Source organism: Pseudoliparis swirei, chromosome 21 (assembly GCF_029220125.1).
Source record: "Pseudoliparis swirei isolate HS2019 ecotype Mariana Trench chromosome 21, NWPU_hadal_v1, whole genome shotgun sequence".
NCBI lineage: Eukaryota > Metazoa > Chordata > Actinopteri > Perciformes > Liparidae > Pseudoliparis > Pseudoliparis swirei.
The window spans coordinates 7,324,986-7,341,777 of NC_079408.1; the positions used below are offsets into that span (position 1 = coordinate 7,324,986).

The 16,792-nt window shown below is 43.4% G+C and overlaps 2 protein-coding genes across 5 annotated transcripts; one reads left to right on the forward strand and one right to left on the reverse strand.

Moving 5' to 3' along the window:
* Positions 1-80: 80 nt before the first annotated feature.
* LOC130211538 (uncharacterized) lies at positions 81-5,134 on the forward strand. 3 transcript variants are annotated; one of them, XM_056442341.1, is made up of 9 exons: positions 81-434; positions 1,110-1,238; positions 1,321-1,404; positions 1,497-1,692; positions 1,804-1,872; positions 2,046-2,165; positions 2,326-2,419; positions 2,521-2,695; positions 2,797-5,134. In XM_056442341.1, the coding sequence occupies exons 1-9, from the start codon at positions 411-413 to the stop codon at positions 2,863-2,865; spliced, it is 960 nt and encodes a 319-aa protein (XP_056298316.1). In that variant the 5' UTR covers positions 81-410; the 3' UTR covers positions 2,866-5,134. The 3 variants fall into 3 exon arrangements, with proteins under 3 accessions (XP_056298316.1, XP_056298314.1, XP_056298315.1); XM_056442339.1 differs by having other exon boundaries at positions 81-1,238; XM_056442340.1 differs by having other exon boundaries at positions 81-1,238; positions 2,326-2,416.
* paip2b (poly(A) binding protein interacting protein 2B) lies at positions 4,965-15,462 on the reverse strand. Of its 2 annotated transcripts, none has more exons than XM_056442350.1 (4): positions 15,239-15,462; positions 8,353-8,519; positions 7,201-7,383; positions 4,965-7,092 (listed from the first exon to the last, which is right to left on the reverse strand). In XM_056442350.1, the coding sequence occupies exons 2-4, from the start codon at positions 8,506-8,508 to the stop codon at positions 7,036-7,038; spliced, it is 396 nt and encodes a 131-aa protein (XP_056298325.1). In that variant the 5' UTR covers positions 8,509-8,519; positions 15,239-15,462; the 3' UTR covers positions 4,965-7,035. The 2 variants fall into 2 exon arrangements, with proteins under 2 accessions (XP_056298325.1, XP_056298324.1); XM_056442349.1 differs by lacking the exon at positions 15,239-15,462 and adding an exon at positions 12,482-12,643.
* Between the last annotated feature and the right edge of the window lie 1,330 nt (positions 15,463-16,792).

Genomic DNA, 16,792 nt, shown 5'->3' on the forward strand with positions numbered 1-16,792 from the left:
TGGACAATCGCATTCACTACATTAAACTGACTCAAAGTTAAATACAACCTGTAGAGTAATTATGTAAAACTTTTATGTGCGCATTGGCACTAAGGATTTTAGGGGTTGGGATTGCGCAACATCAGGGACATGGGAGACTGCAGATGACTGGCTTTCAACTTCCTGCTCGACTCTGTTTCCTTGAGCACTCCTCCAGTCCCTCTGCTCCTCAGAACCACTGTGTTCCCGAACACACGAGCAAGGGAGCATGAATCGTGTGTGCTGCCAATAGAATCAACATCACTAGAATACATAACATTTAATTCATAACAACAGCAGAAACATTCCACTGAGTCTCTCTCGCATCAGTTGCACTGCGGCGGCGCTGCACTGAGGTTAATCTGCCGAAGAGGAATCAAAGAAACCATCAGATGATTCCTACCAAAGGCCTGGAGGTAAATACGCTGCGATTCAAGCAACTGGGTTTGTCTATATTGTCCTAATTAACTCGTCTCGGATTGAATTATGCATATTTTTAATGTTTCTCCAAGTATGTTTTGAATTGAAATAATTTTAAAAACACATTTCTCCAGCTGCCACCACACACAGCTACTGACCCGTTTCTACGATGTTATTTCTCACAAACGTATCACTGCGATTACAGTGGGCTATTTTATTTCAACAAAAATAACACCGTGCTATCATTAATGTAGATATGTTCATTGGCATTGTCCTCGAGTAATTGTAACCGATGGGACAGTAATTGAATGACACATCAACACGTCCGCTCATGTCTGGCCGCTTGGGGGCAGCAGAAACAAGCTTTGAAGTGGAACCACAAATGACATATAATTAGATAATATCACTTTTTAGTTTATGTAACTACAGCTTAATTACAAACGGTTACATACACAGTAGATATGGAGGCTATAATTGGTAAATCCACTCTCCTTTTAGCTCTCTATGGTCTTCAGTCCACTTTACACCTGAAACCAAGAACCAATACCTGGCTCTGAAGCTAATTTTGCTAACTTTAGTATATATAATTACTTCTTCTTCAGGAGAGAATCCTGTCCACAGCACTGTACATGACCCCCTGTCACAACGTATGTTTATGTTTTCCCCTTCAGTCTGTGGGGCCGATGCATTCGGAGAGATTTGTCACCAGTTATAGTCGCGACTACAAACCCTTCAGGGTCAACCAGCTGCAGTCCAGCTGGGAAGCTGCAGCTGCTCCTGCATTGATCAGCCCACCTCAGGTAGGACAGATAGGCCGACTGCTGGAGAACGTAATGATGGATCGACTGACTCACTGACCAGCTGATCGTGGTGTTTTCATAGAGTCGTCGTGAGACCTGGCCTGTGTTTCATCACTACTTCTACAAGACGACAAACAGCATCTACGGCTCTACCAGCTGTCCACAGGTGAGCCGCACAGGAAGATCGCAGAGAAATCGTTTTCGAACCAGCTTTCCGTTACCAGCACTCGCTCACACCTGTTCGGCTCTATCTCTCAGCCTCCCTCGTGTTCCCTCTTCCCTGGCTCCTGGCATCCTTTGTGCACCCCCGCTCCGTACATGTCCGAGGCGTCGGCGTTTGTCGGCTCTTCCCCGACAGAGGCAAGGACACAGGAAGTGGGAGTTGGGAGGGAGATCGGGCCTTTACTTGGAGAGGAGATGGAAGGTCATCTGCACGATGCGTTTGGTGGAAAGGGTAAGGAGTTCTCAGAGTCTCGCTGAAAAGAAACACACACACACACACACACTTACACACTCACACACACAAGAAGCTGGCAGCTGCATTGAGTCTGTTTTCTTTTGACAGCAAATATGTTGGAGCAGCAGGAGGCAAAAGATGAGCCTCAGAGGAAAATTGATGTTCTCTACGAAGAAAGTAAGATTACATTTAAATTTGATTCAACGTGACACTTTTCAATAAGGAAACCCTTTGAAGTACTTTTGGCTTGAATCTGTTTCGAGGGACTTCAAACTGAAGGTTAAGTGGCTCTTTGGGAACAGAACCACACATCCTTCCTATAAAACTGCTCTATATTTGCTCACTTTTAGGTGTGATTGTGTTGTCCCATGGCGGCCCGGCCTGCTGTGAGGATTTACTGAAATCTGTCTGCAGAGAAGCCGGCCTGCTCCATCTTCCTGTGGCCTCGAGTCCAATTATCACAACTAAAGGTAGAATGACCCTGTCACACACACACACACACACACAGATACACACACACAGTATGACGCTTGTCCCACGATACAGAACCTTTAGGTCAGGGTTATCCGGTAATTCCACCAGAGTGAACACTGTGAGTGAATGTGCAGTTAATTCCTTCCTCTCATATAGATGCTGGAAATTGGGATGTCAGCGCCTACCTGAGGGGCTTGGAACCAGCTATTGGACTGAAAAATAGCACCTTCATACAGCCTACTTCCAGGCAGTAGCACCTTTATACCTCTGACACACTAACAATCCCTTTTAGTTTCTACCCTGTGTGTCATTTTCTGACCGTCTCCCCTTCCCCCTCTCTCTCTCTCTCAGCTGTGCACAGGAAACTGCGTGCCCTCATGGTTGCTGCTTGAGGATGAAAACCTTCCCTCCCTGCCTCCTTCAGAGCAGCACACTTCCTCTGGCCCAATTACAGCCCACGTTCTACTGCCCGGAGCCCAGCAGGAGTACACCGCTGACAGAGTACCAAGCCAGGTACACTGCTGAGGTAAGCGAGTTGCACGTGTGTGTGATAATCACCAAACTCTAGCCCTATGGCGTTTTCTTGTTAATCTCTTCTTTATGTGTGTCTCCTCCTCGTGGGACCAGCCTAAGATGCAGCAGAGTGTCATTCACCATCGTCATCCTCATCACGAGACGCTCTATTCGTCCTTCTGAATCTCAACTTTTGCCTCAATACACAGCAGAATGTCCCTAAAAAAAAACTGTGTTTGCGTCTTTGTCCAATTGTGTGCACTTTTCAGGACAGAAGGGTTGCCACATATGAAAATGCCCTTCAAAGTTGGGCAGCGTTGTGGTATCAGGATACACAGGCTGAGGATGAGTCATAACACGGTAGTAAACCATCTGTCTGCGCCACTTAAGGAGACAGTAACATGTTGGGATGAGGTGGGAATGTGCTCAGTGGTGCAACAAGAACTCGGATTATTTGCAGAGGTTAAAACATTTTTTATTTTTAATACCACTGTGTAAAAAAAGTTGTGCATTTAAAAAAATGCATCAAGTGAAAGTACAGAATGTAAAGTTCTCCCTCTTCTAATGTTATGTTCACACATGTGGCTGCAGTTGGAGATCAGCTTTCCACTTTAGTTGTATTCAGATTTTTATGAATGATTGAATTACAGGACTGTTGCCAGGGTTTTGATTGCAGTAAAAATATTGATGTCAACACAGGTGGAAAATATGAAAAATATAATATGAAGAAAATAAGTCCTTTCTCCAGTTATTGATTTATTTGTTAATTAATGGAATAAACATCCGTTTGAACAAAGTCAATCAAGCCGAGTATGCTGACCTCAGTGACCCCCACAACCCTCCAAGGTCATCAGAGCAGCTTGATGACATTCTGCTTGCTCCTATCAGTTGGTGACCTTCAGGGAGCGTTTTACTGTGACGCCAGCAGAATGAAAGTCTCTAAATGTTTCGTGATGCTCCGGAGGTCGTTTTACAAATCACTGAGATAGCGCTCAGTCTCGGGCGTAGGCTGTGAACGTGAGACCCTGTTGTACGGCTGACCCTTCACCTCTATGACGGGTCATTCCTCCGGTCTGCTTCCAGAACCGCCGTATGAACTTTGGTTGGTTGGACGGGCAGCTCGAGGCCTAGAGGGAGAAATATGGACAAAATGCTCATCTTCAAATATAGCAGAATTTTGAGGATTGTAGGCAAATACATTTTCTTGTATTTTTTTAATTTATTAGCACCAAAGTGTTATTCAATGTTTTATCTTATGTTGTGGCAGATTTACGTCAATACATCTATTTATACATAAAAAACTGGACCACAATACTTAAAAACGAGTATTCATCTTGCAGCCCGACCAGCAGGGTTCATCGTGACCTGCGCTGGTTTTGTTTCCAAGCGACGGCGCGGAGCAATCTCCATGTCCTCATATTTATCAGTGGAGGCCGGTGGGAGTCTGCTGACCTTCGCCATGGACACGCGGTCGGGCTCGTTGGCGAGGTGGCGCCGTACGCGCGGTTTGACGGTCAGACGACGGTTCCTCAAGTTGATCGTGTCGTCGGATGTTTCTCCGCCTTCCTGAATGCAACGGAAGAGTCATAGAACTAGTTAAAAGGACTTTCTTTGGAGTAAGTGTTAAAAATAATCACTTTATACAACAGACAAAAAGCACCCGATGGATGTTAATCACTTGTTACTTTTATGGCTGCAGACATTTTAAGTTGTTTGAACACTAACATCTTTAAGTAGCTAAACTGCTCCATTTCAGCACCGTGTTCATACCTGATGCTCTGGGTCAAGCTCCATTTTCACAAAATACTTCCCTTCTTGGAGTTTCCATTTCTTCTTCGTTCACAAAGGAGCTGTTCACTTTCAATCATATCACAGTCTTCCTTGGAGTTGCAGATTATCAAAATTGTAGCTCTGCAGAAAAAAAAATATTTTTTGCAAACACCAACACTCCAACCGCTGAGGAAGCTTCTGGGATTTGACGGAAAGCTCTGTTCTGCTTAACGGACCTGTGGTGAGACGGCTGTCATCTGCCGCCTCGTCTACGGGGAAGAGGGAACTCTATCGCAATGTTTAAGCCAGCGTGGACGAGAGTCCATGAAGTGCTCAGAAAAGCTAATTAAAAAACCCGATGGATTGTTGTTGTATTTCTCCCCCAATATACTTCGACTGACATATCAGAGGTTATGACATTTCTTGAAATATAAATTCAAAAAAGCATTCAATATAAAGAAGCGTGCTGGTCCAGCGCGCTTAAAACAATGACAAAAGACCGACACAGAGCATTTGTCTTTAACATCTTTATTCTTCTTTTTTCATTATTTTTATTTGTATTGAAATTCATACTCTGTGTCTTCTGGACCTCTTTTTTCTTGTCTTTTCTTTTTTCGTCTTTTTTTTTTTTTTTTTAAACGGCTTCTGTCATCTAAACGCATCTAAATAAAATCACCAAAAATGATTTCATGTTGTACAATCCACCTGGCGGACATTCCTATTGGCTTCACCAGGGCGCCATTCTGTGGTCCAACACTGTGTGAGGAAGTTCCATTTAACCAAGACGTCACCGTCTCCACTGCAGACTCAAGAACACGCTCGAGTCGCTTCGTTCAGTCGAGAACAAGCACTCGAGTTAGTTCGACCGTCGCAGTAAAATACACGAGACGTTATCGTCACCAATACCACAAATGAACAGTGGCGTGAAAAATCAGATCACGAGACGACAACACCGTCTCTGCATTTTCAACCCAAGATGGCTGAGAACTACAAAAACGTACGAAATAATTGATGTTGGCTGTTGATCGGACTCTGGGTTTCCTCAGAAGCATCTTCACGTGCACAACTTTTAACCAAAGGCTCACAACCTAACGGAGATTACACTTGCACTGAGGGGCGATGCTTCAGGGAAAGCCAGACCACAACAGGGATTTATGGTTAAACAGAACTTTCTCAAAAGTCAATGTACAAAGAGAAGAAGAGCAAGGAAGCCATACGGTTCGCCATGTGCTCCACACTGCTTTATTCCCATTGGCCATGACAATATTGTCCCCTCAAGTTTCCTCCTGCAAACAGGCCTGAATGGACACCACAGGTTACTGTACCCAGTAGAGACACAAAATTCCTCATCCTCAAAAACATGGAGAAAAAAGAAGAAGAAAAGAGGAGGAGAGGCTGTTTGAAAACCTGATTTGGATATGGACACTCGATCTGATGCCGGACAAACCAAGTTGTTCCGGCAGAACGAGGCAGTGACTGTGTTCCAGACCAAATACTCCCCTGTAACAAGGTTGTTCACAACACCTCACAAATTCAAATATAACTGAAGGATGAAGCCGTGAACAAAAAAACAAAATAAAATGAGACCTCAGGTTTTTTTTTTTTTTTTTTTCCCCGGTTCACATCTCTGACCTTCCCTCTAATATTTTTTTACCTTTCTCAATTCAACTTGACGCATGATTGAGAGAAACTCACACCTCTGTTCTAATAAACTGGACTAAAGATAAACATGGACTTCCACATAAATCGGGAAAATAACTTCTTATCCATGATTACGCCTGTCCACGTCTGTTAAGATCACTTCAAAAACAAGCGTGCGGGGAGGGATGGGGCCTGTAATTGGTTTGGAACGGAGCCGCCGCAGATACAAATAAGAACCTGCATTTTTGGACCGCACAAGAGCTGCGATGTCACATGAACTTATGACAAAATAGGATCAAACGTTAACGGGTTTGACTGACCGTGATGACGCAACAGAGCAGCTGCAGAAACCCTTCGAGTCCCCCGACGTGTTAGCCGTACTCTGTCCTCACTGTCATGGCGACCCTCAACCTACGGACGATGCTTTTCGAATCTGACAGCACACAAATTAACAAGTATGTGCAGTAATTTCTCGTGTTTATTAGATGTTTTGGATTGACGTTTTTTTCTCTCTCCTGGTATCACTGCTTGGTAGCTGCCTCGGTTCCATGGGGGAAATCAATGAGCCCCACCTGCTCTGTAAGCATCAACAGTGTCATCTGAAATGCAATGATGAGCTAGCGCCCGCTGTAGGGCGGTGCTGGTATTACACCCCTCCCCCACCCCTGTTCCCAATGTCCCTCAGTTTACAAGAAACAAACAGGAAATAAAAAGATTAAAGAAACAAAAAAAAAAGAAAGAAACAAAAACAAATCCCCCCACCCCCAACTGGGCCTGCCAGCACGCCATTGACTTCATGTGTGTATGAGTGAGTGAGTGTGTGAATCAGTGTGTGTGCGGGCGTGGCCGCCAGAGTCTCTGAGAATATGTGAGAATTGGTTTGTGTGTGTGCATTTGTGTGTGTGAGCGCGCATGGAGGCTCCATGGGGGTGAGGGGGACTCCTAGTATTTCTTTCCCGGGACGAACTCCTTCGCTTCAGGATTCAACATGCTCTTCCTCTGCAGAAGAAGAGAAGGAATAACGGATGAGGAACATATTCCCGTTAACCTAAAAGCCGGAGCGTTCATCAATTCTCCGTTGTGAAACGATAAGAATCTGTGACTCACCGCCACTTCCTCCAGGTTGTTATGGTGATCGCTGACGGACAGGCCGTTGAGCTGCTGCTGCAGCTGCCCCAGCCCCTGGTTGTTGAGGTCACGAGAAGGGATGAACCAATCCTGGTCCTCCTCCTCCAGCATTTCCTGGAAGCAGCGCTCCAAGAACTCCTGCTCCAGCAGTTCCTCTTCCACCTGGGAGACAACAGGGGCGGAGAGAATAAAGAAGAGAGATGAGTGACGTAGCAGGAAAAAGAGCAAGGGGCGGACAGAGGAGGAATATACGAGAGATCATTTGCATCTGAAGTAGATGGAAGGATTCCTCCAGAGAAATCTTCTCAATAATGCCGCGGCGTTGACATGCATGACTCAACCGAGCACGCCAGAGATACAGAAATGGGCACTGAATATTGGAAGATGACGTTTGTTTTATTATGTAGTATCAAGTACATTTCTACCCAACCAAATGAAAAGAAAGTTCAAGAAAAATAGAAATTGAGGGTGGATATCAGTCATCAGCTGACCCAAGAACCTCCTCCGGGATGGCAAGGAAAAGTTGGGGGCTGGGGGACTCCAGACAGCAGAATAACAAAATGGGAGGTGAAGGTTCAGGAGAGGGTAGGGGAGAGGAGAGTGGGACGGGAGAGGACCGAATTTGATAAGAAGCACCAGATAGTAATTCAGGTGCTTATGTATAAAAATTTATAAAATACAGATACGAGTGCTCTCTGTTGGACAAAACATGTACTGGAGACAATGACCTCCAAGATATCCTTGACATTTCTTAAAAAGGCAGATGTTAAGTCTGAAAATGACCTTTAGTGTGGTGTCAAAGTTCTGATATTAAGAAGGAGCCCACAATACCAGAACTTTGACTAAACTTATTATTTCCCCTCTACTGAATGTTCCAGGACGACCCTCGGTTCGAAAGGAAGAAGATTTTCGTGGTTATGAGACGTTTTGCGCGAGTGTGGGGAAGGGGATGTTAAAAAAAAATGTTTAAAAAGAGACAGGGACTAAATAGAAAGGAAAAAAGTAGAATAAGACTATAACAAATATGAAGTTTTCAATCTAAAAATCAGCTGGGCCAGAAAAGATTTAAATGGTCTCAGATGTGCTTTATGTCTATTAAAACACAGGAGGAGAACACACACACACACACACCTGTCTGTTATACTCTTCTTCATTCTCCATCCACATGTACTCAGCGAAGGGGTTGGCTTCGCTGCCCTCTCCTGCATGCCCGTTGGCCACCGGCTCCTTGCCCTCCTTGCCCGGAGCGCCACCTCCCGGTGTCTTGGCCACCTCTGGACCGCTCATCTCAGCCGGCTCTGCACGGGGAGACACAAGAGCAAGAGTTAGACGTTTTCTTTATGGTAAAAAAAACCCCGAATACACATACTATTGATACGGTATACTTGTAAAGATGGGATTGAAAATACGTTTGAACAAATCAAGGCTGCAACATTTCAGGCTGGGATCCAGACCGATGCAGCTACAGCTGAGAAACTGCACCCAAGGGTGGCATAGTCCTCAACGAATCTCACAACTCATAAACGATAAAACCGCCAAACACCAATTTTCCATATTTCATGATCTGAATGAGAGATGGATAGAAACCCGCAGCAGCAGCTCGTCTCTAACACCACGCTGGGTTCTGAAACTATTCTTACCGCAAACTCCCAAATGAAGGTCTGAGGGCTTAATGGAGTTGTTGGCATTTTACGACTCCGATCAATTCATCAAATGTGGTGAAAGACCACAATGCATTATTATCAACAAGGAACATAAACAAACACACACAGACATCATGAAGAAGTCATGAAGACAGAGTGACTTTCACAGGCAAACAAGCACCCATAGGTCTAAATCAGTTGGATTACACAAAGAAAAAAAGAAAATATAGGACAATGTCAGTTTCCTCATCGTCACACAGCGCTCGGCTTCGGAGTGCGGAGCAAATCAATCATGGCAAAGATTTTAATCTAAGACTTAAATCAAAGTCAGAGACGGCAATAAAAAATAATATATAAATGAAACTGCGACAGAAAGGCGAATCCACTTTTGGGACGACGCCTTGTGTCGGGGCGCCGCCGTCGCCTGTCACCGCGACACGAGCGCAGTGCGGGGCGGCGGCTACGCGCTCGCCTGCGGGGAACGCCCACACGCACCAACACGCGCCGGCGATCGGTCCGCCTATGTAAACAAAGCAAAGAGGAGCACACAACACACACAGAGAGGTATAAAAGAAAGTGAATCAGTGAGTCATCGCATGTGATGTTGCTGCATGTTGCAACGAAGAGGCTGCAGGTGTCACATATTTCCTGCTGCTCCCAAATAACGGAGGCGTGGTAAAAAAGTAAGCAAAAAATAAGTTAAGTTCAGCACAGATGTTTATCAGCGGACATTCCTTCTACAGTGGCCCTAAATGTGTACTTTGCGTTACGCTTCATGGTCTACTGGGATCTTTAGAGCGCTTACGTCCTTTAGCGATGCTCTGTACTTGCTGCACATTTGATCTTGCCCTTTCTGATGGAAGGATATCATCATCCGCCGACAGTGAACACGGACGTCAGAGCACAAACTGACAGACGCACCGTGTGTAATCGTGGAGGAAAAAAAGGCGGCGACGTGGTTATTTGTGCGTGCCTCGTTCTGTGACAAAGAACTCCTGCTCTGATGAGAAATGCCCACTGTAATGACATGATCCTCGTACTGCCAGCCGGCTCCAACAGACTCGTCATGACTCAACCTAGTCGAGGGAAAAAGAAAAAGAAAAGCGATGATTTCAACCGAGCTGCGCACACGGCCTCCGGGACGGCGTGATGCCGGCACGCCGTGCTGGACTCGAGTATGAACCCCCAGCAGCTGCACAATAAGAACCTGATTTCAAGAAAGACAGGACATAATGTTAAATAGACACTGATTGCTGCCGTTCCGGTCTCGGTCGATGCGACTCAATCGACATACGATAGCCGAATTTGACCCGAGTTGGACCGCTGCCAACTGTACGCAGCGACGGTCCAGACACACTGTCCTTTCAGAGTTCAAATAAACATTTAAGTAGGTTAGTAGACTACAAAGGGTCTGCCTCTCAAAGCAGTCAGTGTCCGTCTGTCTGGGAACACTGATAAAGCAGATTAATTATGAGGTGCAGATTTAAGCAGGATGTTAGCCGCGAAGAGAAACATGAGTCAGGTCAGAGTCAGAGGGTAGGAAACAACGTTTCGTAATACAAATTAATCGAGCGCGGTGATTGAAACCTGCATGTGCCAGTGTGCTTAACCACTTTTACTGAACCACAAAGACTTTCAACATCAATTTCCAAAGTTTACCGGTGTAAGAAAAAGGAAAGAAAAGAAAAACAGAACAATTAAGTTAATACGAGATGACTATTTCTTCAAAAAAATAATTAAATGAGAATTCCGACCTATTAAATCAATTATGAGTCACTGTAAATATGCCTGTGCTCAGGCAACACAAGGGCGCTCGTCCGGTGAACCGTAACGAACAAAGCGAAGTGGAGACAGGGACTACTGTGACATTATAACATGCATGTAGCACTTAACATGTTCATGTTGCATAACCATGCGTTGGTCACATTGTAATATTTAGCTAGCGGAGCCGAGCAGCCACCGTGGCCCCGAGCGGTTTGATTTGATGAGCAGCGGAAAGGTAAAAACCTGCTCTGCAGAAGGTCGACACAGAAAATAAAATTGTAATAATTAAAGCGATAACATCTCATGTCATCACTTTCGTTGAAGTAGTTGTAGATGTCAACAGTTTGACTGGATTTTCCTGTCGACCCCCCCTAGAAATCCTTAACTTTAAATCTGGATAACTGCCAGGATGAGAGAAGAAACTATGCATAGAAAACCCTCATTATTTTTATAAAAAGTGAGAATAATATGTTGCTTTAAAAAAAAGATATTTGTATTAATTTATCAAGCAAAACAACATTTAATTCACTTTTTCCAGCAACTACTGTATACATTTAAACCCAAAAGACTATTTGGAAATCCAACTGTTGGTCTGATAATATTTGAAGCAACACCACGGGCTCTAGGAAACTGACAGCCAATCAATTATATAACTTTTTTTACTCGGTTAACTATTTAACTTGTATATAAAACAGCCAACATATGATGATATTACCATTTCTTGTTTCATATTATTATTAAAAATGTAATGTTTGTTGTTGTTGTTAGGAGTGTTGGACAAAGAATTAAGAGATGTAACGATATCACTGTGTGCTCGAGAAACTGTGACACTTCACAAAGACTGAGGTTTCAAATATTAACGCAATGACATTAAAAAAAAACATTATTTTCCGGTTAGGGAAACAATTTTGGTGGCATCCCTAAAATAAATTCTCCAAGTCAACTCATTCATCCCAATATTAGACTGCTTTGTACAAAGGTGAAGTGGGATTACAATAAAATACGCTTAGGTAACGCCATGGATACCAGAAAAAAAATGTTTTTTAAATGTCCAAATATTAAACCACACGTGAAAAAATTCGCTCGCGAGCCTGTTTAAATATGTTGTGATAATGTATTAGAATAGGTCATATACATTAAATACCTGCAGGTTAAATAAAAAAAACTTCAACCGAGATCCGCGGAGCGACAGAAAACTGGAGAACACGGGGAAACCAAAGACGTATTTAAAACTCCAATCAACTGTTAATAAAAGCCACGTTTAAATTGACAGAATAACCTGCATCACGTCAGATTACGTGATGTAACAGTGTCCCGTCTGTAACGGGAGCTGTGTCGTCGTGGCCTACTGTAGCCCGTAACGCCTGCAGGGGGCTAACAGGCTAACCAGGTGTCTCGGCCTACCTGGGGACGTAGTCAACGGATCGGACGGTCTGAGCGCGAGGCAACGCTCGCGCTAAGCGGCTAGTTCGCGGTAGCTCCAAACAGATGGACGCGCATAGCTGTGCTGTCAACGGCCGGGCCTACGGTGGCCGCTGCCCCAGTAACAACAAAGGGTATCGGGTATTACCGTCAAAGTCTGCGAGTGGTTTCGGCGTGAACACGAAATAAAACGCTACGGAGAAAGACACGGCGCGATAATAAACGCATGTAACCGACACACCGAGGTCAAACCCAGAGCCACGCTCCCGTTCGGCTGCTTGAGGCCAAACAAAAGTCGCCTGTCCCGCTAGCACGCTGCTACAGCATGGCAGCGTCTCCGGAGCAGGTCAACACAACAAGCCTCCGCTCCGGGTATCAACCGCTTCACACGCGCGAGACCAACCGTCGCGTCGGTTAACAGTTGAGGTTACCTGGCATTGTGCTCTCGGTGCTCGCTTCGAAGTGTGTCGTTAACGCAAAGTTACGGCGAAGAGTGCGTGGTAGTCGTCGTCGTTTCTCCGGCGGGGATTACTTCTTCTGTGCTGCGATGCAACGTAGCTCAAGTTAGCTAAATCCTGTTAGCCACCTTGCTTAACGTTAGAAAGCTCTACTCGGTCACGTGGGTCTGGTGCTGCGTTCAGCTCTTTCGCGAATGTGGGAATTGCAATACAAATTTGACATGACAGCGTTAAATAAATACCAATCACTTTTACCCACAACCTACGGCGGCATCTCGACGTGTCACCGAACCTAACCCTAAATAAAGTGTACAATAATTAAGTTTTTTAAAAACTGAAAATTATCATATTAATTGTTTGTTTGATAAATGACTTAAACATGAGTTAATCAATTAACACATTGTAGTTATAGCTCTAACTTTGAGCACATTTTAAACAAAAACGAATAAAATAAGTTATTACGCTTTTATTTATCGATAAATTATGAAGAGTTTGGTCTAATGTCTCCCACACAGAACATTTGTTTAGGTTTCTTATGTGCTATATTGGAGAAAAAAACCAGCATGTTGTCGTCGATGTATAATGATATTGGAAAAAACTTAGTGATACTGGGAATGTAACCACATCAACCAGCCTCAGTTCAGATGTCTGAATTCATCTGAATCGTGACAACGTTCAGAACATTACGATTTCATTTTGATGGATTAACCGCATCAACACTGACAGTTATTAGAACGCGGGATGCAGCCAGGTACCAGGTAGACGGTCGGTGCATGGTGAAAAAGACCGACCAAAATGCCATCAGAAAGAATTGCCGTTTGTTCAGTGTGCAAATGAATATTTGCAGTGATGCACAGAATCTGTTGTAGCCGTGATATGCTAGCTGCTGCACCACAACATCTGTTTATATTCACCACAATATGTCCATTCCTATTCCCCCCAGGAGCTAAAAGTGCACGACAATGACTGATGGGTCCCAAGATTGATCAAGGTCCAGCTGAAGTTGGGGGAAAAGAGCGAGGCTTTACTTTCAGTTGGGAAAAATGTACTCATTGTGGATTGACTTTTTGTTTACCTTTCCTATTCAAATCAACATGAAATATTACAAATACAACACAAACAACTCAGGCTTTGAGTGTCACAACCGAAAACAGATATTATGTGTCTTTCTTATCTGGTTAGTAGTTAAGGCCAGTAGTTAATTGTATGCTTATTTTACAAACAATGTATAGTTTGTGATGCCGTTGAGTCGTATTACACTATACTGAGATGGAGTTCTAATATTTTGTCCATTTCTATATGTGGTTAGACTAAATATTACAACAACTCTCGTAAAATTAATTCCCACAGCACCAACATGCCCATAAAGCAACAAACACCTCACTAACATTCATGAATGAACGACTGTGGAGATGTTGTATTAGACAACATTAGTTTTAGCTCGGCGGACATAATAAGTGGAGGACAGCTTTGTTTGTTTATACATAAACAGATTAGGGCTGCAACTACAGTTATTTCATCATCTGTTTCAATGTGCTAAATTCAGAATTCAGAGCATTCATATAGCAGCATAGAATAAAGACAATCTCAGTGTCTCTGTGCTTTGTTTATGTAGCTGGTCTGGCCATGTGTGCATGTTAGTGCACGAGAGTCCCAGTGTGTGTAACCCACTGGTAGCAAATGTCATATAAAATAGTGAAAAATAAAGTTTAAAATACGTCTTCAAGCTCTTTGTTGTGTCCAGACAAGCAGAACAGGACTTCAAACTGTTCCATGTTCAATAATATGAGAGAGTAGCAGCTGTTCTCACATTTACAACTATAGCCAAACTGGTTGTCAGGTCACAAGATAAATGTGGAAGACCTATATGAAAAGGATTCAACACAAAATATCTTAACTTCTTTATTATTAACTACTGGGTAGCTTTACCCCTTTGCAATTCTGAAAACATCTTCGCAGCATCATCCCACAAGGCAGCGTCACTCTTAGGTTGAGCTGTTTGCAACTCGAAGGCCAAGGTGTTCAACTTAAACGCCACAGATGTTGGGAACCAATGAAGCAATTAAGCGGTACACGTCACAATAACTCTGAGAGGCGAAAATCGGAGCTCACAACGGGTACCTGAATGCAACATGTTAACAAACATCCTTCAGGATCCGCTACAGCACCGCTATACTTTTCAGTCTCTTCAGAAACACGAATGCCTGCGTGGCTTTGGAAATAAAATCATTCTACCGATAGATAACAAATACTGCACTTTAATTAACTTTTTTTGTGCAGAACAGTGTGAACGGCAGACTATTAAAGCTTAAGTTATGCTGTTCAAATCAATGTATATATAGTATAATGTTTCTGATCTATGTAAATATATAAATAAAGCATATATTCATGAACGTTTCCCGTTATCTCGCACAATATAACTGACGTTATGTATAACGCAAGAGTCATTTCTCAAGTTGGTTGGTCCCCTTTTCATCATTTCCACGAGTGTTTTCTTCTTTTCAGACTGTTTGTGGACTTAAATGGTCCAACACCAGAAGTAAGATTATCCTTGAAATGCACGCAAGTTAGTCAAACGAATGCTCTCATCCAGGATACACGCGTTCAGTATTAGCTTTTTACTGAACACTGTGAGCGTTTGTTGTTGCTTTCTCGCAGATCTGTCTTTCTTTCTTTCATGTAGCAAACAGCTAGCTCCCCCCCTTTGCTCCTTCGATAACAACAACTCACCACAACTTCAAGTGCTTATAGTGGGGAATCCGCAAACCAGCTGTCGGAGGTGGGGAGGGGGGGACCAAACGGCTCTTTTCCGGTCCCGGACGTCACAGGAAAACCACACAGTAGAGAAATTCTTCTAATAATCTCCAATACGCCAAAACAATACGTGTCTCCTTTGTCAACGAGCTCGCGCGAGTGGCCAGGAACGGATAAATCCACTGTTTCTCTGCCGTAACGTCGAGGGGCAAAAACCCTGCGTCGTGGGTCGCGTTTGTCAAGCTGTACACGCCTGCGATTGGTTGCAATCTACGTCAGGCAGCATCCGGGCAATTCTATTGGCCCAGGCGACATTACGCCCCGCCCCGAACCAATTCATGTAAGTAAACAAAAATATATCCCATTTTTTCTTGCTGTCCCCCTTTTTTTTGTAATCAATATGACTAGTTAATGTTTGACAACGTGGCTGTTTAAACCGGGTCCGGTCGTTCTTTGACATTCGAAGCTCCAGTTGCCTGTTTATTAAGGTTGTTCGGGCCGAGAAAAGCGACACGAGGAGAGTAAAAGTACAGCGCGCATTCAAGAATTTCGTGTGTGAGTGTCAGCAGTAGCGTGCACATGCTTTTCGTGGGTGAAGATATGCCCAGTTTGTGTCTCAATCTGTTTGTCGGAAATATAATATTTAAAAGGTATTTGTTGAAATACCCTCGCAGCAGTTTGTTGTAATCTATTATTCAACTTTTACACAGACACAGTGGGCCCATTGTGTTTATTTTATCATTGATATCTGACTATCACGAGTCAAAAGAATCTCAAATCTAAAAGCACATGCCCGGTGCTAATCATGTGAAAAACCTCAAGCCACAATGCAAAAACAATGTGGTTCGCTCACAGATAAGTAATTATAGCTTGAACTAATGATGTAAAGCAATCGAGACATTCCTGGTGTATGCTGGAATTAATTATCTTGTATCGTATATCAATATCTCGACAACTAACTGATAAAAGTGACACACATGTCATTTTTTAATCAAGGTTATTTATTGTGCAGTGGACAGCATTTATATCTAGACCATATACATGCCCAGTAACCAGAGGGTTGTTTAAAATGTCTTACTGCCTTTCTAAATGTACTAATCATCACAGATTCTTATACAGCTCTGTGACTCAAATATAATCACAATACATGGGGAGAACAAAATCAGGTCGAAGATGAAGTTAAACAATGCTCTTAATTTTTTGCAGAGAAAAGTCCAAATTACATGATACAATTTTAAAGTTATACCCCTTATGTTTACTCTAAAAGAGCAATACAATTCATGTATACATGTACTCAACACACCAGTGCTTCAATATAAACACCTTGTTACCTGTGAGGATTTTGTTGTAATGACTTCAAAACATTTTAAACAGTGTGCGCGGGGCCAAAAACTCTGGTCACTCATTTCCACAATGCAGTTTTAGAGAGCTGACAATGTTTTTACCAACGACAGCTGTTGCGAGTTGGAAACCCTGATCGGCATAAATAAAATGCTGACAGTGACAGGTGTGTCGCTGTACGCAGAGATA

Bases quoted from the DNA above. Each gene is read 5' to 3' on its own strand.
- LOC130211538 (XM_056442339.1), top strand. From the start codon at position 1,068: ATGACCCCCTGTCACAACGTATGTTTATGTTTTCCCCTTCAGTCTGTG. The intron at 1,693-1,803 runs GTAAGGAGTTCT...TTCTTTTGACAG, and splicing joins CGATGCGTTTGGTGGAAAGG to CAAATATGTTGGAGCAGCAG. The intron at 2,166-2,325 runs GTAGAATGACCC...CCTCTCATATAG, and splicing joins TCCAATTATCACAACTAAAG to ATGCTGGAAATTGGGATGTC.
- paip2b (XM_056442349.1), bottom strand. The intron at 7,384-8,352 runs GTGTGTGTGTGT...GTTGTCTCCCAG, and splicing joins AAGAAGAGTATAACAGACAG to GTGGAAGAGGAACTGCTGGA. The intron at 7,093-7,200 runs GTGAGTCACAGA...CTTCTTCTGCAG, and splicing joins ACAACCTGGAGGAAGTGGCG to AGGAAGAGCATGTTGAATCC.